At 49.0% G+C, this 23,945-nt stretch overlaps 1 protein-coding gene and 1 long non-coding RNA gene across 6 annotated transcripts in view; one reads left to right on the forward strand and one right to left on the reverse strand.

The window, feature by feature from the left end:
• Positions 1-3,894: 3,894 nt before the first annotated feature.
• Positions 3,895-23,945, forward strand: part of LOC128323599 (uncharacterized) — a 92,239-nt gene continuing 72,188 nt past the window's right edge. Inside the window, exons 1-2 of one of the 2 annotated variants that reach the window (XR_008306371.1) lie at positions 3,895-13,211; positions 14,997-15,103. This is a non-coding gene — a long non-coding RNA (uncharacterized LOC128323599). Of the gene's footprint in view, positions 15,104-23,945 lie in introns of both variants that reach the window. The other variant, XR_008306370.1, reaches the window with a different exon arrangement.
• Positions 20,952-23,831, reverse strand: LOC128323597 (zinc finger protein 664-like). 4 transcript variants are annotated; one of them, XM_053247025.1, is made up of 3 exons: positions 23,610-23,831; positions 23,062-23,194; positions 20,952-22,497 (listed from the first exon to the last, which is right to left on the reverse strand). In XM_053247025.1, exon 3 carries the CDS (start codon positions 22,386-22,388, stop codon positions 21,252-21,254), a length of 1,137 nt encoding a protein of 378 aa, XP_053103000.1. In that variant the 5' UTR covers positions 22,389-22,497; positions 23,062-23,194; positions 23,610-23,831; the 3' UTR covers positions 20,952-21,251. The 4 variants fall into 4 exon arrangements, with proteins under 4 accessions (XP_053103000.1, XP_053102999.1, XP_053102998.1 ...); XM_053247024.1 differs by lacking the exon at positions 23,062-23,194 and having other exon boundaries at positions 23,262-23,831; XM_053247023.1 differs by having other exon boundaries at positions 23,062-23,831.

Genomic DNA, 23,945 nt, shown 5'->3' on the forward strand with positions numbered 1-23,945 from the left:
ATTGCGTCTCTGGAACGGGTACAATCTGGAAACAGGCCTGATCAAGATTGAGGCCAGGGTGTGGGCGACCACTCTTTGTTATTGGCTCAGATTATCCTCTCGCCCAATTGGCCTTGCCCCATTAACCCTATACAACGACTACAATTCTAGTTCAATACAGACAATTGAGGCCAAAATGGCTTTGCTGGGGCTCTCCACCCTGACCATGCTCAGCATGAGCTATGATAAGGCAAAAGCAACCATCAAGCAGCGCATTACAGAAACTGAGCACCAAACTGATCTCAGCAGTGTCCCAAAATTTTATATCAGTGATGGGCTTAGATATTCTGCTTCTCCTGCAGTATATCTCAGTCAATTGGGGGTCCCAAACCACAGAAGGGTGTTAACCTTGGCTCGCTGCCATGGGCCTCACCTCAGCAGTGCTAAAAGGCCGCTATAGAAGGATCCCACTTGCAGACCGTCTATGCCCCTGTGGCTCAGGGCAGATTGAAACTACTGAGCATGTCCTTGTATACTGCTCGTTCTATAGAGATATCCATGCTTCTCTCATTCTTCCACTGTTAAGCAAGATCCCGGGACAACCAAGACAGTTCTACAGTTCCCTGCTACTCTCTGACCTTAAGCCTAACATAATTTATAGCGTTGACAGACACTGTGCAGCTGCGATCAGCATCCGCCAACGGATGACTGGCTCTGAGCCTTTTTAGCCCTGATTTGATTTGGTAATTGCTCACGCCTCCCCTTTTACTCCTTTTATTGGTCTTAACGTTCAATATAATTTTTACTCTGACTTTTTTAGTTCTATTATATTATGCTTTTTAAATTCTACTATTTTATGTCCCCTTTTAAATGTCTTTTAAGCATTTTTATTATTTTTAAACATAGTAATAGTATTATCATTATAATATGCATTTACATTTTTAGTACTTTTAGCTCTTTTAGCATTGACATTTTTAACACCCTCATACATTCGAAGTACTATTAGTTCTTTTAATGTTAATATGCATCATCACATATGTGACTACCTTCCATTTCCAATTATTTACTCGTATTTTGTATACTTGCTGTGTGACTCTGGGCCAGTCGCTTCTCTCTCAGCCTAAGCTACTTCACAGGGTTGTTGCGAGGAGAAACCTCAGTATGTAGTACACCGCTCTGGGCTCCTTGGAGGAAGAGCGGGCTATACATGTCATAAAGAACAAAAGAAAGGAAGAATGTACACTTGACTTTCAGTGGACTGCAGAGTTTCTGCTTTTGGTTTTGCTTTTTAAAACAGGCGACCACGCAAGAGTGATTAGCCCCACTCAACTATAGATGAATGCATGGAATATTAGACGAGAGATATTGAGGTTGTACACAACCTCCTTTGCCGGGGCTGGAGGAGGCCAGGGGGACGGCGAGATGGCTCTTGCAGTTCCCCCCCGCCCAGGAACGTTTCTCCTGCCCCACTGGCGGCCCGGTGCTCCCAGAGGTGTGCCCCACTCAAAGCACTCTGAGTCACACCTTCAAGACTCTACAGGGCTTGGGGCCGGGGAAGCTGTCGGAGCGCATTTGCCCCTACTAATTTTCCAGGGCCCTCCCTTCATCGTCTCAGGCCTGCTCTGCTCGCTCATGGCCCCGCTACTAACAGAGATCCTCTTTGTGGGGACTAGGGACAGGGTCTTTTCGCTTGTTGCCCCTCGGCATTGGAAGGCCCTGGCTGAAGAGCTTCCCACGCTCCCTCCCTCCCTCAGTGTTTTTAACAAACCACTTTTTAAGGAGGCTTTCTAAGGCCCCCTCTTGGGTTATGTCTGGTAGCTTCTTTAGTTTTGAGTTGTTGTCATTTCCGTTTTTTAGCTTTTCAAAGGACGTAGAGTTTGAACTTGATAGTGATTGTGGTTTTGAACCTGACGATTGATTTGTTTCCTCCGTTTGGTTAATGTTCTTGTTTTTTCTCGTCCCTGATATGTGCCGTATTGCTGTGAGCTGGCCCGAGCAGTAGTGTACTGGAGGGGCGGGGTCTAAATTTTTGAAAGAAGGAATAATCCCGAAAAGGTTGAATGGGGATTCGAACTCGGGTACCCCCGGTCTCTATCCTCGCCACTCTAACCCCTACGCTATCCCAGCGCTCAGGATTCCAAGGCTCAGAACAGTCCTAAGAACATCGCAACAGCCCTGCTGGCTTAGGCCCAAGGGAGCCCATCTAGTCCAGCATCCTCTTTCACACAGTGGCCTGCCACATGCCAATGGAAGCCCACAGGCTGCAGTTGAGGGCACGGCCTCTCTCCTGCTCTTACTCCCCTGCCAAACACTGGGACTCAGAGGCATCCTGCCCTTCAGCCTGGAGGTGGCCTATAGCCCGCCCTCCCACTAGCAGCCCTTGAGAGACCTCTCCTCCATCAAGTGATGCATGCCCCTCTTGAAGAGATGCTTCAATAGTAGGGCCACGGGGGGTGGGGGGCATCTTGGGGCCCTCTTGGGGCCTCCAAAATCTGCTGCCTTATGCTACCGCCCCATCTGGCTTCACGTCAAGGGCTCCTCCCAGACACAGCTGCCGCATCGACAAAGGCTTTTCTCCTCAGACAAGCCCTCCAGAGCTACCTCAGAAGGCCAACTGCCAAAACCCAAACAATTCTCTCCCCTCCACTCCTCAAGATTCTCTTTGTATCAGGGACCCTGCTTCCCACTGGACGCTATTCATGACACTCAAGCAGGAGCTGGGTCTTGTGGCAGCAAGCATGACTTGTCCCCTTAGCGATGCAGGGCCCACCCTGGTTGCATACGAACGGGAGACTTGATGTGTGAGCACTGTTAGCTATTTCCCTCAGGGGATGGAGGAGCAGAAGTTTGCAAGTGCCCTCCCGCTCCCTGCCTTCTCCAAGAGAGATTCCTGCCTGCAATCCTGGAGAAGCCGCTGCCACTCTGTGAAGACAATACTCAGCTAGATAGACCAATGGTCTGACTTGGTATATGTCAGCTTCATGTGTTGCTATGTTCCTATCCTTGCCAAGAATGCTGGATGAGGGGACCTTGATCTGATACAGATCGGTACTTCTGAGCCTTCTGATCATTTAAGGGAGATCTGTCATTCTTTCACAATTAAGACGTCGTAAATGAGGAGCCAGCGTAGTGAGCGTGGTGTAGTGCTTAGAGTGTAGGACTAGGACCGGGGAGACCCGAATTCAAATCCCCATTCAGCCATGATACTCTAAATGAAGAGCCAGCGTGCTATAGTGGTTAGAGTGCTGCACTAGGACCGGGGAGACCCGGGTTCATATCCCCATTCAGCCAGGATACTTGCTGGGTGACTCTGGGCCAGTCGCTTCTCTCTCAGCCTAAGCTACTTCATAGGGTTGTTGTGAGGAGAAACCTAAGTATGTAGTACACCGCTCTGGGCTCCTTGGAGGAAGAGCGGCCTATACATGTCATAAAGAACAAGAGAAAGGAAGAATGTACACTTGACTTTCAGTGGACTGCAGAGTTTCTGCTTTTGGTTTTGCTTTTTAAAAGAGGCGACCACGCAAGAATTATTAGCCACACTCAACTATAGATGAATGCATGGAATATTAAATGAGAGATATTGAGGTTGTACACGACCTCCTTTGCCGGGGCTGGAGGAGGCCAGGGGGACGGCGAGATGGCTCTTGCAGTTCCCCCCCGCCCACGAACGTTTCTCCTGCCCCACTGGCGGCCCGGTGCTCCCAGAGGTGTGCCCCACTCAGAGCACTCTGAGTCACACCTTCAAGACTCCACAGGGCTTGGGGCCGGGGAAGCTGTCGGAGCGCATTTGCCCCTATTAATTTTCCAGGGCCCTCCCTTCATCGTCTCAGTCCCTGCTCTGCTTGCTCATGGTCCCGCTACTAACAGAGATCCTCTTTGTGGGGACTATGGACAGGGCCTTTTCGCTTGTTGCCCCTCGGCATTGGAAGGCCCTGGCTGAAGAGCTTCCCACGCTCCCTCCCTCCCTCAGTGTTTTTAACAAACCACTTTTTAAGGAGGCTTTTTAAGGCCCCCTCTTGGGTTATGTCTGGTAGCTTCTTTAGTTTTGAGTTGTTGTCATTTCCGTTTTTTAGCTTTTCAAAGGACGTAGAGTTTGAACTTGATAGTGATTGTGGTTTTGAACCTGACGATTGATTTGTTTCCTCCGTTTGGTTAATGTTCTTGTTTTTTCTCGTCCCTGATATCCTGGGCAGGACTATGTAAATTCTAATCGAAAAAGCCTATAGAGCCTGACGGGGATAACCCCTCCCCAGTTCTTATAGTCCTGCGTTTCTCCTGGCAGGCTGTTGCTCGTGCTCTCCTAATCAGGCTTGTAGTTTTCTCTCCTGTCTCTCTCCTTAGTTCGGTTCCTCTATATGTATCCCAAAACCCCTCTGTATTCGGTTAGTCAACTCCTTTACTTCGTGTTACTCTTACCCGTCCTCCCCCCCTCCCCCTGTCCTTTCCATCTGTGTATGGAGCACGCAGATAGAGTTTTCAACAGGCAGGGAAGGAGGCTAAACGTTCGCCCATCCGCATGCTTTCCAAAGCGCTCAAGGCTTCCCAGTGACCCTCCTCCTTTGGCAGTTTCGCTCACTCCAGCCAGCTCTCAGATCCTCCCTGTCCTGGTCTCGGCGGACTGGTCTCCGTCCGAGCAGGCAGTCGGAGAGGCTCCGCATTCGATCGGACCCCTCTCGGACTGCGAGTTCGTGAGCACTACGGAGAGGACGAGGCAGCTTGATCACCCAAGGCGCTTAACGCGCAGCTCGGCGGCAGAGTTTGAGAGATTAACAGAGCAGCTTCGCTTGGGTGCAGAGTCCCTCCGTGTCACCGGCCGCGCCCCTCCTTGAGAGTCGGCCGTTTGCCTCCCCGATCCTACCTCGGCGGCCGAAAAACCGTCCGAGTGGATGGAGTGAGAGGGCCTCAGTTTGTTCCCGCCACTGAGCGGCGAAAAACGGGCCTTGCTAAGAAGGCAGCATTCCGCTGCTTTACCTCAGCGCTTTACGTGCTGCGAAAATCAGCTCTCCCAAGATGGCGGATGCATTGAGCGAGCGGGAGAAAAGCCCGCCACAACTCAGACCTGGACACAACAGACGGTGGTGAGATCTGATCAATGTATGGGGGGTGCGGGGACCTCTGAGAAGAATGTTTCTGTAGCTATTCCTAAACAGGTCCCACCCGAGTGGCAAGCATGGCTAAAGAGTGCCATAGTAGATACTGTATACCAATTAAAGCCACTAAAGCAGTTAGAAAAGCTATTTCAGCGCTTTGTCCAGAACTTTCAGGGGAATCAGCTTGAAGTGGCTGTGAAGAGCGCTTTTGGGAGGCTCCCTACTGCCAACGCCCCACCAACCTCTGAGGAGATTAGGCCGATTGGCGGGCTGGCTAGCAACCTGACCGGCAGGGCAACGAGGCCATCACGGGCATCTCCTGCCCCTCCTAAGATGGCGACGGTTGCGAGGAATCCCTCCATTTTACCTCAAGGAGCTGGTAATGTAAAAGGGAGACAGTCTCTAAAAGGGCAGGAAAAGCCTAAGACTGTGACTATGGTGTTTGGCCAGCAGGGGGAGTCTGCTGCAGAGACTGGGTCTAAAGAATCCTCCAGTTCTAACTCTGCTTTTTTACCTAAGTCTGTGCTGCCACCTGAGTAGCAGGCATGGTTTTGCAATGCAATCATTGACACCATCTGCCAGGTTAGGCCCCCTAAGAGGAGTAAGAGAGCCACAAAGGGGAGAAGGCATAGGTCACCCAGTGTGGGCAGTCCTTCTCCCAAGAAGGCCAAAAGCAAACTTCTCCATAGTGAGCTGGGCAAGTTGGCTGGCATTCCTCTGATGCTGCCGATCAGACTCTGGAGACCCTAGGGGTTTACTTGCACCTAAATTAAATAAATAAATAAATAAATAAATAAATAAATAAAATAATTTAAAATAATAATAATTTTTTTAAAAATAAATAAATTGCAAACTCAGAGGGGCCTAATCTGCCTTCTGACCCTGAAGACCCAGTTAATGCAGGGGGAGGTTTTCATCCGGACCCAGTGGTTTGGAGGGGAGGACACAGGTGATGCCTCGGTGTCACAGCGCCTCTTTGTGGCAAAGGACTTCAGCCCACTGATGTCCAGAATTGTTATAACAATGGGACTGAGGCTGGGCAGAGTTCTGACTCTTGCGCCCAAGGGGACTTGGTCTTTCCTAGAGCACGCCCCAAAGACAGGCTGATGCCCATGCCAGAGTTGTTTGTGGATGTAGTCAAACAGGAATGGTTGACACCAGTTTTCAACTACTAGGCTATGTCCATGGCTAACAAACTTTGTCTTTTCAGCAGACCACTACAGATATGTTGAGGACACCAAATGCGGATGCCCTGATTTCGCAAGTGGTGTCGGATTCCCTGGTATCTCGAGAGGGTGAGTTTTCTCTAAAAGACATAGCTGACAAGAAGGCTGAGCTGTCATTTAATCGTGTCATGAGAACGTGTCCCTGGTGGTCCATGCGACAGCGGCAGCATCCAAGGCAGCCCATGACTCCTTAATATAGGTGGTCAGTCTTATTATAGGTGGTCAATCTTCTGAGTGATTCTCCAGGGGAACCAGTTAAGATGTGATGGCAACTATTAAAGATCCAGAAGGCACAGGTCCTTATGGCCGATGCCACTCTTCATACGATGAGATTCTCAGCGCAAGTGGTGGTTTCATCATTTGTTGGCACATGCCACCTGTGACTCAAAGGTGGACAGTTGGTTCTACCGCTAGGCTTAACCTCGCTACCGTCTCTTACGACGGCAAGAAGCTTTTTGGTGAGTCTGCCCTACAAGACATTCTTGTAGAATCGTCTGATAAGTGAAAGACGATGCCTTCAACCAATAAAAAGACTGATAAACAGCCTTTCAAAAGGCCCTTCCAATACAATCGGCCCTTTTATAGCTTCTGGCCCTTCAGGGGCCGGGACAGAGATACAAAATTCCAGAGGGAATCGTCAGAGAGCACCCTTTAGAGGGTTTAGTACCTACAAACGGCAGGCTGTTCAGTCAAAAGCTACTACAATGACTTGAAGCAGGGAGACCTGCTCTCTTTTTTCGACTTAAAAGAGGTGTACCTACATATGCCTATCCATCCAAAGAGCAGGCGGTTTCTACGTTTCAAGTCGATTTACAGTGCAGGCTCTGCTGTTCGGCCTGGCATCCGCACCCAGGGTCTTCACCACGGCCCTGGCACCAGTCATGGCCCACCTGAGACTTTGAGGGGTCCACGTTTTTGCGTATTCAGACAATTTTCTCATGACATCAAGCTCTCCAGAAGCAGCAGCAGTCGACCTAGCAGTAACTCTATCCACCCTGGAACAACAAGGGTTCCTCATAAACAAAAAGAAAAGCTACCTGACGCCCACTCACAGGATTCAACATCTGAGAATGGCCATAAATACCTTGCAAGGGCTCCTTTTTCTACCAAGGGTAAGAATCCATACACTCATATCAAAAGCACGTCTGGCCTTCCAGTTATGGGAGGGCCCAGTACCCAGTAGGGCTAATGGTCTCCATGCTGGAGGCAGTTCCTTGGGCGAGGTTCCACCTCAGGGAGTTGCAGTGGTTCCTCCTGACGTTCCAATCTTTCATTTCCAGAAGAAAGAACATGGTGGTCCATATGCCGTCCAGGGTCAGGTTATCGCTTCGGGGGTGGAGTTCCCCACAGAACTTGTACAGAAGGAAGAGATTCTTAAGGTTCCCGAGAACGATTGTGACGACGGACACCAGCAACAGAGATTGGGGAGCTCATCGTCTCCAATTCTCGGTCCAAGGGAAAGGAAGTCAGGAAGAAAAGAAACACTCAGTAAATTGGCTGGAGCTGCGAGCCATCAGCCTAGCACTCTTACATCTCCGCTCTCAAGTGTCAGACCGGGATGTCCTGATAAGCCGGACAATACAACAACAAAGGCCCACGTCAACAGGCAGGGCGCTACGAGGTCCAGGTCCCTGTATCAGGAATCGATCCTTCTGATGAGTTGGGCAGAAGGCCATCTGAAATCCATCGCAGCCCAGCATGTGAAAAGGGACCTCAACGCAGTTGCTGATTGACTCAGCAGAGAGGATCTACTCCCAGGAGAATGGGCATTGAACCTTCAAGTTTTCGAACAACTGACATGCAGGTGGGAGTCCCCAGTGGTAAATCTGTTTGCAACACCTCTCAACGCAAGCTAAACAGGTACATCATCAGGTTCCACTGCCGGTGGGCGGTGGGGACAGATGCCCTCTCCTGACAAATGTCCAAGGGGCGTACTGTAGGCCTTTCCTCCAATACCACTTCTAACATGAGTGTTAAGGAGAATAAGAGAACAAAAGGCAGAGGGCATCCTAGGGGCCCCCTACCGACCAAGAAGACCGTGGTTTGCCGAGCTGGTTTCTCTAACCACGGACAGGCTGTGGCATCTACCAGTCGGGCAAGACCTGCTGCTCCAGGGACCAGTGCGTCACCCGAACCCAGCATGTTTTCAGCTAGCTGCATGGAGACTGAGCGGCGGTTGCTGAACGCACAGGGACTAACACAAAAGGTGGCTGCTACCATCCTGGCCTCTCGGCGTCCTTCCACAAACAGGATATACCAGTATACATGGAGGGCATTTCTCCGTTGGTCTTTCCAACATCAGATCCCAAGAGGTCAGTCCACGCTAAACCACTTTCTACAGTTTCTACAGGATGGGGTTGATAAGGGTCTAAGGCCAAACACACTCAGACAGGCAGGGCCTCTCTGATCCCGCTACTGATGGGGAAGGTGGCAAAGTTATCGATATCACACCCTCTGATATGACGATTCTTAAGAGGGGCGACTTTGCTGTCACCACTGGTGGCACACCGCTTCCCTACATGGACTCTCAATCTTGTACGGAAAGCGTTGCAAAGTACACCATTTTAACCCATCAGATCGATTTCTCTCAGATTATTATGCATGAAGCTGGCCCTCCTGGTGGCCGTGACGGCGGCAAGGCGGGTGTCTGATTTAAGGTCACTGTCAGTGCATGAATCCTACTGCATAATTTCACAGGATGCGGCTTGTCTGATACCGGACCCATTCAGCCGTCCAAAGGTCCTGTCGGATTTCCTTATGGCACAGGATATATACCGTCCATCATTCTGCCCACATCCGACACACCCTCAAGAAAAACTGTGGCATAAACCTGATGTACGGCGCTGCCTGAAACGATACGTTGAACGCTCTGTGGATTTTAGGAAGTCCCCTATTCTTTTCATAGTTACCAGCATCTATGGGAGAAGCAGTTTCTGCTAGAGCTTTCAAAAAATGGATCAGAGCTTGCATTTCTCTGGCATATGAGACTCAAGAGGTGCACCTACCTGAACACATACTAGCTGATTCTACCAGATCAATGGCTACGTCAGCGGCTTTCACTACTTATGCACCGGTTCAAGAAATATGTAAGGCGGCAGTCTGGAAGAACCCCTCTACTTTTATTAAACACTATAAGCTAGACTTATATGCCTCCACTCAGGCGGCCTTTGGGAGGTGGGTTCTTCAGGGAGTTTCTCCCCAAAAATAGAGCAAATCTGTGGGATCCCTCCCGGAGACGTACTGCTTGGGTATGTCCCAATGAGATGCCTCGATAGCAGCAACCGAGAACGGAGCATTGGTCACTTACCGTGAAGGCTTCTTCTGGTTGCTGCTGTCAAGGCATCTCAGCCCACCCTAAGTTTCTGGGTATTATTACATGTATATAGTTGAGACTTGCTCTACTCCAAGGGAATGTTTTTGGGGAAGATTGTAAGGAGACATCTTGTCCTTTCAGACTCTTTCAGTCATTTGGACCCTTTATGTTGGCTCTGCTGTATTCAGTTGTTCTATTATATATGGTTCTATGTACTTTAACTGTTAACTCGGCCTATAAGAACTGGGGAGGGGTTATCCCCGTCAGGCTCTATAGGTTTTTTCTATTAGAATTTACATAGTCCTGCCCAGGAGCACGTGAGGAGGATAACCCAATGAGATGCCTTGACAGCAGCAACCAGAAGAAGCCTTCACGGTAAGTGACCAATGCTCCATTCTTTCACAATTAAGAAGTTGTAAATGAGGAGCCAGCGTGGTGTAGTGCTTAGAGTGCAGGACTAGGACCGGGGAGACCCGAGTACAAATCCCCATTCAGCCATGATACTCTAAATGAAGAGCCAGCGTGCTATAGTGGTTAGAGTGCTGCACTAGGACCGGGGAGACCCAGGTTCATATCCCCATTCAGCCAGGATACTTGCTGGGTGACTCTGGGCCAGTCGCTTCTCTCTCAGCCTAAGCTACTTCACAGGGTTGTTGCGAGGAGAAACCTAAGTATGTAGTACACCGCTCTGGGCTCCTTGGAGGAAGAGCGGCCTATACATGTCATAAAGAACAAAAGAAAGGAAGAATGTACACTTGACTTTCAGTGGACTGCAGAGTTTCTGCTTTTGGTTTTGCTTTTTAAAAGAGGCGACCACGCAAGAGTGATTAGCCCCACTCAGCTAGAGATGAATGCATGGAATATTAGATGAGAGATATTGAGGTTGTACACGACCTCCTTTGCCGGGGCTGGAGGAGGCCAGGGGGACGGCGAGATGGCTCCTGCTGTCCCCCCCCCGCCCGCCCACGAACGTTTCTCCTGCCCCACTGGCGCTCCCAGAGGTGTGCCCCACTCAGAGCACTCTGAGTCACACCTTCAAGACTCTACAGGGCTTGGGGCCGGGGAAGCTGTCGGAGAGCATTTGCCCATATTAATTTTCCAGGGCCCTCCCCGTTCTCAGGCCCTGCTCTGCTCGCTCATGGCCCCGCTACTAACAGAGATCCTCTTTGTGGGGACTAGGGACAGGGTCTTTTCGCTTGTTGCCCCTCGGCATTGGAAGGCCCTGGCTGAAGAGCTTCCCACGCTCCCTCCCTCTCTCAGTGTTTTTAACAAACCACTTTTTAAGGAGGCTTTTTAAGGCCCCCTCTTGGGTTATGTCTGGTAGCTTCTTTAGTTTTGAGTTGTTGTCATTTCCGTTTTTTAGCTTTTCAAAGGACGTAGAGTTTCAACTTGATAGTGATTGTGGTTTTGAACCTGACGATTGATTTGTTTCCTCCGTTTGGTTAATGTTCTTGTTTTTTCTCGTCCCTGATACGTGCCGTATTGCTGTGAGCTGGCCCGAGCAGTAGTGTACTGGAGGGGCGGGGTCTAAATTTTTGAAAGAAGGAATAATCCCGAAAAGGTTGAATGGGGATTCGAACTCGGGTACCCCCGGTCTCTATCCTCGCCACTCTAACACCTACGCTATCCCAGCGCTCAGGATTCCAAGGCTCAGAACAATCCTAAGAACATCGCAACAGCCCTGCTGGTTCAGGCCCAATGAAGCCCATCTAGTCCAGCATCCTCTTTCACACAGTGGCCTTCCACATGCCAATGGAAGCCCACAGGCTGCAGTTGAGGGCACGGCATCTCTCCTGCTCTTACTCCCCTGCAAAAAACTGGGACTCAGGGGCATCCTGCCCTTCAGCCTGGTGGTGGCCTATAGCCCGCCCTCCCACTAGCAGCCCTTGAGAATCCTCTCCTCCATCAAGTGATGCATGCCCCTCTTGAAGAGATGCTTCAATAGAAGGTCCACAGGAGGTGGGGGGCATCTTGGGGCCCTCTTGGTGCCTCCAAAATCTGCTGCCTTATGCTACCGCCCCATCTGGCTTCACGTCAAGGGCTCCTCCCAGACACAGCTGCCGCGTCGACAAAGGCTTTTCTCCTCAGACAAGCCCTCCAGAGCTACCTCAGAAGGCCAACTGCCAAAACCCAAACAATTCTCTCCCCTCCCCTCCTCAAGATTCTCTTTGTATCAGGGACCCTGCTTCCCACTGGACGCTATTCATGACACTCAAGCAGGAGCTGGGTCTTGTGGCAGCAAGCATGACTTGTCTCCTTAGCGAAGCAGGGCCCACCCTGGTTGCATATGAACGGGAGACTTGATGTGTGAGCACTGTTAGCTATTTTCCTCAGGGGATGGAGGAGCAGAAGGTTGCAAGTGCTCTGCCGCTCCCTGCCTTCTCCAAGAGAGATTCCTGCCTGCAATCCTGGAGAAGCCACTGCCACTCTGAGAAGACAATACTCAGCTAGATAGACCAATGGTCTGACTTGGTATATGGCAGCTTCATGTGTTGCTATGTTCCTATTCTTGCCAAGAATTCTGGACGAGTGGACCTTGATCTGATACAGATCGGTACTTCTGAGCCTTCTGATCATTTAAGGGAGATCTGTCATTCTTTCACAATTAAGACGTTGTAAATTATGAGCCAGCGTGGTGACCGTGGTGTAGTGCTTAGAATGCAGGACTAGGACCGGGGAGACCCGAGTTCAAATCCCCATTCAGCCATGATACTCTAAATGAAGAGCCAGCGTGCTATAGTGGTTAGAGTGCTGCACTAGGACCGGGGAGACCCGGGTTCATATCCCCATTCAGCCAGGATACTTGCTGGGTGACTCTGGGCCAGTCGCTTCTCTCTCAGCCTAAGCTACTTCACAGGGTTGTTGCGAGGAGAAACCTAAGTATGTAGTACACCGCTCTGGGCTCCTTGGAGGAAGAGCGGCCTATACATGTCATAAAGAACAAAAGAAAGGAAGAATGTACACTTGACTTTCAGTGGACTGCAGAGTTTCTGCTTTTGGTTTTGCTTTTTAAAAGAGGTGACCACGCAAGAGTGATTAGCCCCACTCAACTATAGATGAATGCATGGAATATTAGATGAAAGATATTGAGGTTGTACACGACCTCCTTGACCGGTGCTGGGGGAGGCCAGATACTACCAACGGCCAGGCAGATTTGACATGGACTCTCCGAATCGTGGGTCTGGATTCCTCTTCTGAAAGTCCAAGTGAAGAAGACTGATGGTTTGATGGATGGTTTGCTTTTTACTGAAAACCAGTGTTAAGATACATAGTCTACCAGGCTGGGTGAGCTTAGCTTTCCTTCACTCCTTCTCAGTTCCTTGGGGTGGTCACTAGTCTGCTCCTCTGCCTTCTGCCATTACATCACCTCCCATCATCACATTCCACTTCCAACATTCTTCTGGCCCCTACCCCACCACCTGCAGGTGGCCATAGGGACTACCATAAACAATTTCACACCACCACACTTCAGTTGTCCACTTCCTAAGCGACGCTCCAGAGGTTAAGGATTGTCGACACGTGTCTGCTCTCACCGGAGAGATTATCTTGTTGTCTTCTTTTTGTCCTGTGGTCTTTTGAAGACATTTACTGTCATCATGGCAGGTAGGAAATGGTGCCACCCAGGAGGAGTCAGGGGCAATTCATTGGGGTGGATTGTGTCCAGGGGCCCCTCTTGGGCCACATTTTCCTTGCTTTCATTTCTACCACACCTCTCCTTTCCAATTTGTTCTACCTTCTGCCCAAAGAGGTTATCTGTTTCCCGAATATTTTTATTTAGTTCATTCTTGCCTGGAATCATCATGGCCCCTTACAAAGTGGCACAAGCAAGAGACAGTTCCCTTCCCTGAGGAAATTACAATTACAATTCACAACAGGAGGGAAGAGGGAGGCAAACGTCACAGAGTGGGAGTGTGCAGAAAGGCCTATTTGAAGTACTTCTTTTCAGTTCAGAAAGAGGAGGGGAGTGCCCTTTAACTTTAACAGGTAGAGGGCTTTCTCTGGGTCTGGAGATGGCCGACATTTGGAGGAGAGAGCAACTGGCATCCCCCAGGGGAGTGTTCTACAGAGGGACACACATTCGGCAAGACTTTTACTATCAAGGCTATAAGCGGTTGGTAGTTTTTCTGCAATCATCCATTCAGGATAAAGTGTGGGGAAAGGAAGATGGAAATGATTCAGCATCATTTTTGAATGGATTCTCTGAGGCGATTCTCACGATCGGCCAAAAGCGGGCTAAGGGAGCCTAGCCCGCTTTTTGGCGAGCGTGAGAACCACCAGGCGAGCCCAGTGTCCTCAAAGCAGGTAACTCGCTTAGGTTGCCCTCCCCTTAGACGAGGTTAGCAGAGCGAATCCTCCGCTAACCCAGTCTATTTGATCGTGTATTGCTACGGTGTGGCTCCGCACCACAGCAACACATGAGGAGAACCCCGCTGGGAGGCTGAAACAAGCCTCCCGGCCCTGGGGGTCTCTGCAGGATGCCCCCCGCACTTGCCCTGGGAGCTACCTACCACCCAACCCACAAAAGAAATGGGCAAGTGGGAGATTAACCACCCCCACCCCCACACAGACACAAACGGATCCTATGGGTTGTTGTGTTTTGAAAGTTTAAAAAAATATTAATTACCTTTCCCCCTGTTTTTTTGTAGGTTGGATGGTAGGTAGGACCCATCATGCCCTACCACCCAACCCATGTTGGTGTCCCTTGGACCTATCCATGGGAAACAGTGGGTTGATTCAACTTCCCCCTTGTTCCCTATGGGAGAATCAAGATTCTTTTGGTGACTTTCCCAATTGATTCACTGAAACTGCCGGCATTGCCCAGTGGGGTTAGATGAATGGCTGGCTGGTTAAATGAAAATTTTGAATTGATTTATTGTGATCTGATCACAGGTAACACCGAATTGCAAACACTGATTTGTGCACACCTCTAGAACACAACACCAGGAAGCCCTTGTCTTGTCTGGCCACAAGCAGTGGGTCTAAGATCAAGGGCTGGGTAGTTTGAGGCCAGGCCCCCTGATTTGAGGAGGGGGATGCGTCAAAGACTTCCAAGGTCAAACCCAACTCAGAGTCTATGAGATGCAGCAGCAGCAACTCTGAAAGGCCTTCAGGAAGGAAAGGCTGAGGGTGGGAGGAGTGTGCCAGTTCTCCACTTCAGGGTTCTTGGGCTTCCTCACCTGAAAAGTGTTCCAGTACTCAGAGCACCCCGGCAGAGAGGCGGGTGTCGCATCTGACGGTGCCTCCTTGAAAGGGACTGAAGCTATAGGTTCAGCCGTAGGCCTGGGGCCAGGTGCTTCTTTGCTCAGTCTCAGGCCCATCTCTTTCCCGCCCTTGCAGGGCTGTTGTAGGGATTACTGAAATTGGGTGCCCCTTTCCTTTTTCTTGCAGACGAGTCCACCCAGAAGCGGCCATCTGCTGGCTCAGCCTCTACGACCGCGAGCTCTGCAGGGGAAGGAGGAGGAGGTTTGCCAAGCAGCTTCTGCGACACACCAAGGGTGAGCATCAGTTCCACCTCCCAGTTGTCCACTGTCTCTTACCCCTCCATTCAGTCCACCCAGGGGAGAGACAGCAGGGACAGCAATCAGGCAGGGAAGCCCCACAGGGAGCACCAGATGCCCGGCAGGGGGGCAGCATTCCCCTACCACCTCTCCGTTCCCTTCTTAGGGCTGCTGTTCTCCAGCCTGCCCACTGCGGGCCCCATGGCCCACATATTTGGGGCCCCACATATCCATGCAGTGCCAAGCCTGCAGCTTGTACAAGCAGGGCAAGCAGAGATCAGACATGGAACACTTGCCCCCATCCCTGCAGCTGAAAGACCATCTCTGGCACAGCTTGTCAGGGCTGTCCAAGTGCTAAACAGGAATATGGTTCTTCTGGTCCACCGGTTGGCATCAGAAAGCAGCATTGCACCCGCGGCAGCTGCGGGTCTTTCACCCTGCCTCGCCAGCTCAGCCAAGGAGTGGAAAGCCACCCTATATTCAATGTGCCTCCAGAGGTTTGTGCTGGTGCTTGGGAAAGGGTTGCCCTCCCACCTAGGGCTCCCTATTTCCTTCCCCTTTGTCAAGAACCTTCCTGGTGCCCCTGGAATGGCCTCTTGCTTTCCAGGCTGACTGCCTTTCACTCTGGAATCTGATTCAATAACATTCATAACATTTTCGGGCCTCCTGGAACCAAGAATGCTCATAGGGGAGCAGTTCTCTCTGTGGTCTGCATCCCCAAGGTCGCAGGCAAAGTTCTCAGCCTCTTCATGCAAACAGACCTCAAGCAGGGAAACAGCCCTGCCCCAGGCCTTGGAGAGCACTGTTAGCTATTGCTGAACATCCTGGGCTAGGTCACAGAGCTCTGACCATGGCCGCTGCACACACTCTCCATCTTGTCTGGCCACAGGCAAGGGGTCTATTCTCTTTTTGAGAAGAGAAGGCAAGACTGGATGGGGAAGCAATTCTCAGGGGATGCGAGAAAAGGGGTGTGCAATTTGATTTGCATGTGACATGATCCATGCTGCATCAGGGGCTATCTACCACCCAACCCACAAAAGAAAGGGGCAAGCGGGCGATTACCCCCCCGCCCCACGGATCCTATGTTTTTTGTTTTTTCAAAGTTAAAAAAAGATTAATTGCCTCCTCCCTCCTCGTTTCTTTTTTAGGTTGGATGGTAGGTAGGACCCAACATGTCCTACCACCCAACCCACGTTGGCTGGTGTCCCTAGGACCTACCCATGGAGTACAGTGGGTTGATTCAACTTCCCCCTTGTTCCCTGTGGAAGAATCAAGATTTTTTTTTTGTTATTGATAGACCTGTCCTCTATGAATTTGTTTAAGCCCCTTTTTAAAGCCATCCAGGCTGCTGGCACTCACCACATCCTGTGGCAGAGAATTCTACAAGATGATTAGGCATTGTGTGAAAAAGTACTTCCTTTTGTTGGTCCTAAATTTCTTGGCAATCAGTTTCATGGGGTGACCCCTGGTTTTAGCGTTATAAGAGGAGGAGAAAAACTTCTCTCTCCACACCAGGCATGTTTTTATAGACCTCTCTAACATGTCTCACCTCAGTTGTCTTTTTTCTAAACTAGAAAGCCCAGGTGTTCTAGCCTTGCCTCATAAAAAAGGTGCTCTAGTGCCCTGATCATCTTGGTTGTCCTCTTCTGCACCTTCTCCAGTTCTATAATGTCCTTTCTGATATATGGTGACCAGAACTGTACACAGCACTCAAAATGTGGCCACACCATAGTTTTGTATGAGGGTATTATAACTTTAGTAATTTTATTTTCAACCTCCTTCCTAATGATTCCAAGCATGGAATTGGCCTTTTTCACAGCTGTCACACAATGAGTCGACACTTTCAGCAAGCCATACACCACGACCCCAAGATCCTTTTCCTGATCAGTCACCGACAGCTCAGATTTCATCAGTGTATAAATGCAGTTGGGGCCTTTTGCCCCAAGATGCATCATTGCTAGCACATTGCTAACATTGAACTGCATTTGACATTTTGTTGCCCACTTGCCCAGTTGGGAGAGATCCTTTTGGAGCTCCTTGCAATCTCTTTTGGATTTCATTACCCTAAGTAGTTTGGTGTCATCTGCATGTGGCCACCTTGCTGCTTACCTCAACTTCTAGGTCATTTATGAATATATTTGAAAATCACTGGTCCCAGTACAGATCCCTGGGGGACCCCATTTCTTACTCCCCTCTATTTAGAAAATGTCCATTTATATCTACTCTGTTTCCTCTCCTTCAACCAGTTACCAATCCACACAAGAACCTGTCTCCTTATCCCATGACTGCTGAGTTTCCTCAGTTTTTCTTGATGAGCACTCAGATGAGGAACTTTGTTGAAAGCTTTTTGAAAGTCTAGGTATGCTATGTCAACTGGATCACCTTTATCCACATAAGAACAGCTCTGCTGGATCAGGCCCAAGGCCCATCTAGTCCAGCATCCAGTTTCACACAGTGGCCCACCATATGCTGCTGGAAGCCACAGGCAGGAGTTGAGGGCATGCCCTCTCTCCTGCTGTTACTCCCCTGCAACTGATACTCCGAGGCATCCTACCTTTGAGGCTGTAGGTGGCCTATAGCTCAACTAATAGCCGATAGACCTCTCTTCCATGAAGTTATCCAAACCCCTCTTAAAGCCATCTAGGTTGTTGGCTGTCACCACATCTTGTGGCAGAGAATTCCACAAGTTGATTATGCATTGTGTGAAGAAGTACTTCCGTTTGCTGCTGGTCCTAAATTTCCTGGCAATCAATTTCATGGGATGACCCCTGATTCTCGTGTTATGTGAGAGGGAGAAGAATTTCTCTCTATCCATTTTCTCCACACCATGCATGATTTTATAGACCTCTATCATGTCTCCCCTCAGTCATCTTTTTTCTAAACTAAATAGCCCCAGGTGTTGTAGCCTTGTCTCAATAGAAAGGTGCTCTAGGCCTTTGATTATCATGGTTGCCCTCTTCTGCACCTTTTCCAGTTCTACAATGTCCTTTTTTATATGTGGTGACCAGAATTGTACACAGTACTCCAGGTGTGGCCACACCATAGTTTTGTATAAGGGTAATATAGTATTAGCAGTTTTATTTTCAATCCCCTTCCTAATGATCCCTAGCATGGAATTGGCCTTTTTCACAGCTGCCGCACATTGAGTCGACACTTTCAACGACCATGACCCCAAAATCCCTCTTGTGGTCAGTCACAGACAGCTCAGATCCCATCAGCATATACTTAAAGTTGGGGTTTTTTTTAATCCCCATGTGCATCACTTTACACTTGCCAACATTGAACTGCATTTGCCATCTTGTTGCCCAGTCACCCAGTTTGGAGAGATCCTTTTGGAGCTCCTCACAATCCGTTTTAGATTTCACTACCCAAAAGAGTTTGGTATCATCTGTAAATTTCACCACCTCGCTGCTTACCCCCTACTTCTAGATCATTGATGAATAAATTAAAAAGCACCGGTCCCAGTACAGATCCCTGGGGGACCACACTTCTTACTTACTTCCATTGTGAAAACTCTCCATTTATACCTACTCTCTGTTTCTTATCTTTCAACCAGTTAGCAATCCACACATGTACTTGTCCCCTTATTCTATGACTGCTAAGTTTCCTCAGGAGTCTTTGATGAGGAACTTTGTCAAAAGCTTTCTGGAATTCCAGGTATACTATGTCAACTGGATCACCTTGATCCACACACTTGTTGACACTCTAAAGGAATTCCAAAAGTTTTGTGAGGCAAGATTTACCTTTGCAGAAGCCATGTTGCTTCTCTCCCAGCAGGTCCTGTTGTTCTATGTGCTTTACAATTTTATCTTTGAGGATGCTTTCCAACAATTTGACTGGAACAGACGTTAAGCTAACTGGCCTGTAATTTCCCAGATCACCCCTGGATCCCTTTTTGAAAATCGATGTTACATTTGCTACTTTCCAGTCCTCCGGTACAGAGCCTGATTGCAGGGATAAGTTATATATTTTAGCAAAGAGGTCGGCAATTTCACATTTGAGTTCTTTGAGGACTCTTGGATGGATGCCATCCAGCCCTGGCAATTTTCTAGCTTTCCCTTTTTCCAGACAGTTTAGAACATCTTCTCTCGTCACTTCTATCAGTTCTTTAGCCTCCATCCCCAAAAAGCCTGGTTCAGGAACAGCTCAGTATCCTCTGCCTGTTGTGAATACTGTATCCTCAGTATCCTCTGCCAGTATCCACATGCCTGTTGACATTCTCAAAGAACTCCAAAAGTTTGGTTAAGCAAGATTTACCCCATGCTGGTTTTCCTTCAGCAGGGCCTGTTCTTCAATATCAAGTTTTGTTTGACTAGAGTACTAAAAAGGCCTTTTCTTCCAGCATAATCAAGCTTACAGTTACAAAAATGGCCCCTTCCTTGTACCACTTACAAAGGCCAGTTCTTATTTTCATATATCACATAGGGAAAGGACGACAGTTCCTAGAATAATGAAAACACTACTACCTTCCCACATATCCCCCAGACCTACGAGGTTTGGCAGAGTAGTAGTAAGCAGGGGCTATTTATTAATTTGCTGACAATTAGAAGGCCATTCAACATTGCCTTTACTTAAAAAGATCCTTAAGGAGCCAGAACTTACTTTTGTAAAAATTGTAAATTATATAAATAATTCCTTGGGAAGTCACCAAGGAATATACATTTAACACACATAGTGCCTTAAAAGGCAGTATTGCCTAGTGGATAGAGACCTACTAGATATGGAGAATAGACTGCCTCTATGTCAGCCTGGAGAGGTGAGCAGAGCTTAGTGCTTTACATACAGAAGTTTCAATCCCTAGCATCTCCAGCCAAAATAAACAGGAAAAGACTGTTGCCAGTCACAGTAGCCAATACTGGGCTAAGTGGAGCAATAGTTCTGAATCAGGAGACCAGACAGTACAGTTGCATGGACAGACCCGATTCCAAAAACATCTGTTTAGCCCAACACTCTTTGGATAGCCTTGATCAATTCTGGCAGCAGCAACAAAAGTGGGAAGGAACAAAGGAGCAAACATATTCCATACAATGTAGGAAATGGTTTATTCTGAGGCAATTTGAACCAGAATGGCTCTTCTGTGGGATATGATTGAATATTCAGTCTAAGTAAGTTACAGAAGGGGAGACTTACTCTCACTTCAGAGCTCATGAATAGGGATGTGCATGGTCCGGAGCAGTCCGGACCGGCACCGAAGGGGGGCCTTCCTTTTAGGGTGGGGAGGGCTTGCTTACCCCTCCCACCTCTTTGCCCCCTCCAGCACCCGTATTCTATTGTGTAATTGGGGCGCTGGAAACCAGCCACTCCAGCCGCCCCCGCGAGCGGATTAGGGGCAAAAGAAAGCTACTGCCGCCCTCCCTCCTCCCCCCCTCCCTCCCTCCCCCCGCCGCCCCCCCCCCCGAGTGCTCACCACATTGTTTGCAAAAAAAAGAGAGGAGCTCGCGAACAGAGCTCCTCTCTCGCCAAAGTCTCAGGCCCAACTGGGGCCTTGGGCGCGCGCGCGCGTGATAGGACACCTGATCTAATGGAACTTCCGCCGGAGGTCCGGTCTACCCGCCGGGAAGAGTTTGGCCAGCTGACGAGACAAGCAAATCCAAGCAATTTCCTGGGCGGACAATACTTTTCGGAGTGCCAATGAGTCGCCAGGCATTCCGAGAGATGCTCACTGGAATCCCTTGCAACACAACTGAGGATTCTGGGGCACAACTCGAGCGCAGTACAGTTGCTTGGGGCAGCCAAACATCTTGGCACTGGGTCAAGCCTAATCTCTTCAACTCCTTCCCCCCAGCTAAACAACCTCACCCACAGGGCTATTGCAAAGATATACAAGATTTAAGAAGACATTGCATGTATTAAGAGAACAAATATATTGAATATATAAAACAAACAACAAGACGGCTGGTGGAACAGTTTCTTCAGCCTGCCAGACAAATGGCAGGAAAAGAAAAGGCTCAAAACTTACAAGCTTTATAAATTATGGACCACTTGATATAATACGCAGAGGCAAACTCAGGATTGCCACCAAGTGTATGCTCAACAGTGAGCTATGGCCAATCATAGCTTCCTGACAAGCAAACCTGTACAGTACAATACACATCTTTGTAACAGAACAACTAGTGTGTACCAAAAACTTGCAAAGTTTAAACCCCTATGTTTGCTCTTGGTGAATGCGTTCATGCTTCCTCAAGGAGCCTGACTCAATGAAGTCTTGACCACAGTATATGCAAGAGTAGGGTTTCTCTCCAGAATGGATCCTCTGATGCCGATGCAGTGAAGATCTGCGCGTAAAAGCCCCACCACACTCTTGGCAATAGAAGGGGCATTCCCCAGTATGAATTTTCTGGTGCCTTTTCAACCTGAGCAGTTGGGCAAAGGCTTTTCCACACTCTTGACACTCATACGGCTTATCTTGCTGATGATTCATCTTGTGTTTGGAAAGCAAGTCAGCTGTACGGAAACCCTTGCCACATGTGGAGCATCTACAAGTTTTAGGCTGTTCTCTACATGTCTCGCCAGGACATACCTGGGAAGCAGCATTTTGGTTCTGATGCACTGAAGACCCTTTAAGCGAAGACGCGCACCTCAATGTTTTTAAATATTCTATCTTATGCACATTTTGCATGTGCCTCAAGAGATCAACTTTATGAATGAAACCTTTGTCACACTCTGAGCACTTGTATGGCCTGTCACTTGAATGGATGAGTTTATGCATTCTGAAATTGGCCACACGAAAGAATTCTTTGCTGCAGATGGGACACTGGTACAAATGTTCAGACGCATGGTACTGCTGGTGTTTCTGCAATGTACTGAGATTGTGGCAAGTTTCTCCACATCTCTTGCAATGGCAAGATAAAACATTCCCAGATGTGGGAGTGAAGTCCTCCTCACCAAAAGAGTCAGTGATGATGATATCTTTGTGATCTTCGCTTATTCTTCCCCAAGTCCCTTTTGCATGCTCAAGTGAACCGAACCCCAGGCCTTCATCTTCACACTGCAGGTCAAAGTTGGTGCTAGAAGTGATGAAGATCCCAGCTGTGGTTGAGTCACTCCACTGGTGGCTGATATTACGAGTTTCCTCTTCTTCACAATGCAATTCGACAGGGAGTTCCTGCCACCCAGAAGGTCCAGCAGGGCTGGAACTAGGACTGGAGGGTTGAGAGTAGTCTTCCTCTGCTTCCAACTGGAGACTGGCTTTCTGACTCACCCACTCAGAAGTACAGCTGGAGTCTTCCGAATGATCTTCTTGGGTGTCATAATCGGACTCCCAATTCACTTCCACATCCATCCTGCAGCAACTTAGGAACTGATTAGGGATGTTAAACTGCAGAAGTGCTCCACCAACTTATGTTATCCCAATGAGCTCTTTACAACTTGAATTCCAAACACAAGCAACCCTAGAAAAGAGAAGAAGTGTTTCAATTAAGCAGTCTATTGCACCTTGAAGACTCACTCCTTTCCCATACATAGCCCATTTTAGGCACCAAGGCTAACCGCCAATGCCTTCATCTTATACCATCTCTGTTCCATATCCAGATGATAAGAGTATGCTAAAAATTCACATTAGGTAACAGGGTTTTATAGAGCATCTATTTTTAATGATGACATACGGAAAATTTAAAAAGATACACAAGTTAACATTGCTTCGTTATTAACTCAGTCTTTTTACATAGTCTTGATACCTAGTTTGCACACAAAATAACTTAATTTCATGACTGGGTGGGAGGAGAGAGAAAGAAGTAACATCTTCTGAAATGGAAAGGTAGTCACCAACAGTTCTGTCCAAATTACTTTTTGAAATATCTTCCCTTTTTATGCAGCCCTAGAAAGTCAAGGCCAGAACTATATTGCACAAAGCAGAAAGAAGACCCTAGTAGCTCAGTGGTAGAGCACTTGCTTTGCAGGCAGAAGATCCCAGGTTCAATCCCTGGCATCTCCAGACAGGGGTGGGAAATGCCCACCTGGAAACCCTGCAGGGCCACTGCCGGTCAGTGTACTGCGGACAGTACTGAGCTCGATGGACGGGAGAAGGCAACTTCCTATGTCCTTTGAAAAGCACAGTGGGGTACTGCAGCGCTCCACTCTCCTCAATTCCTAGATAGAAGAGAAACAGGCAAGCCTGACAGCCCGGAAGTCACACTTGAAAAACCAACCGACCGACCTCGACATCTTCCATCCACTATGAAGGTTATCCTGGTTTTGCTCCTTCCTGCCCTATGCAGGCTAGTCCTCCTGGGTACCTGGCAATGCTACCAGCTGGTTTTGCACGGCAACTGCGACACAGAGAAAAAAAGGCGCCGGGGAGGCTGAGTGGGATTTGCAACCGGCGGAGCTGAAGAGCGCTCTTCCTTCCTCTCACCTCTGCCTGCAGCAGCGAAGGAACGAGGGTAGCCCAGTGACCCTGCCGCCCACCTCACTTTGGCGCAAAGATCCGCGCCCTGGCACAGTGAGGGGTGAAAGGCGGGCGTGGAAGAGGAGGAGCGAAGGCTCGCTGCTGCAAGTCGTTTACCTGCTTTTTTCCGTGGTTGCAATTTCACGCTTTTCCACAGGAAGAAATGGCTCTCTGCTCAGCACTCTCCTTCCTCAGAGCCATGCAGAGATCAGAGCATTCATTCCTCATCACGACCCGCCGCGGAAGTCCGCATGATTCCCCCACCCCGTCATAAGGGAAGCGGAGGGAGGAAACAAGCCCCATTTCTCTCCCCACCCCTGCAGTGTGATTGACAAAACCAAGGGCCAACCCTCAACTCCTCCTCCGACCAGCCCCCAGATGCCCCCACCCTCCCGACATCCTGTTCCTCCCTTTACACTACAGGACTGCCCGCGGTGACACTTCCCTTGTTCC

The sequence above is a fragment of the Hemicordylus capensis genome, chromosome 4 (assembly GCF_027244095.1).
Source record: "Hemicordylus capensis ecotype Gifberg chromosome 4, rHemCap1.1.pri, whole genome shotgun sequence".
NCBI lineage: Eukaryota > Metazoa > Chordata > Lepidosauria > Squamata > Cordylidae > Hemicordylus > Hemicordylus capensis.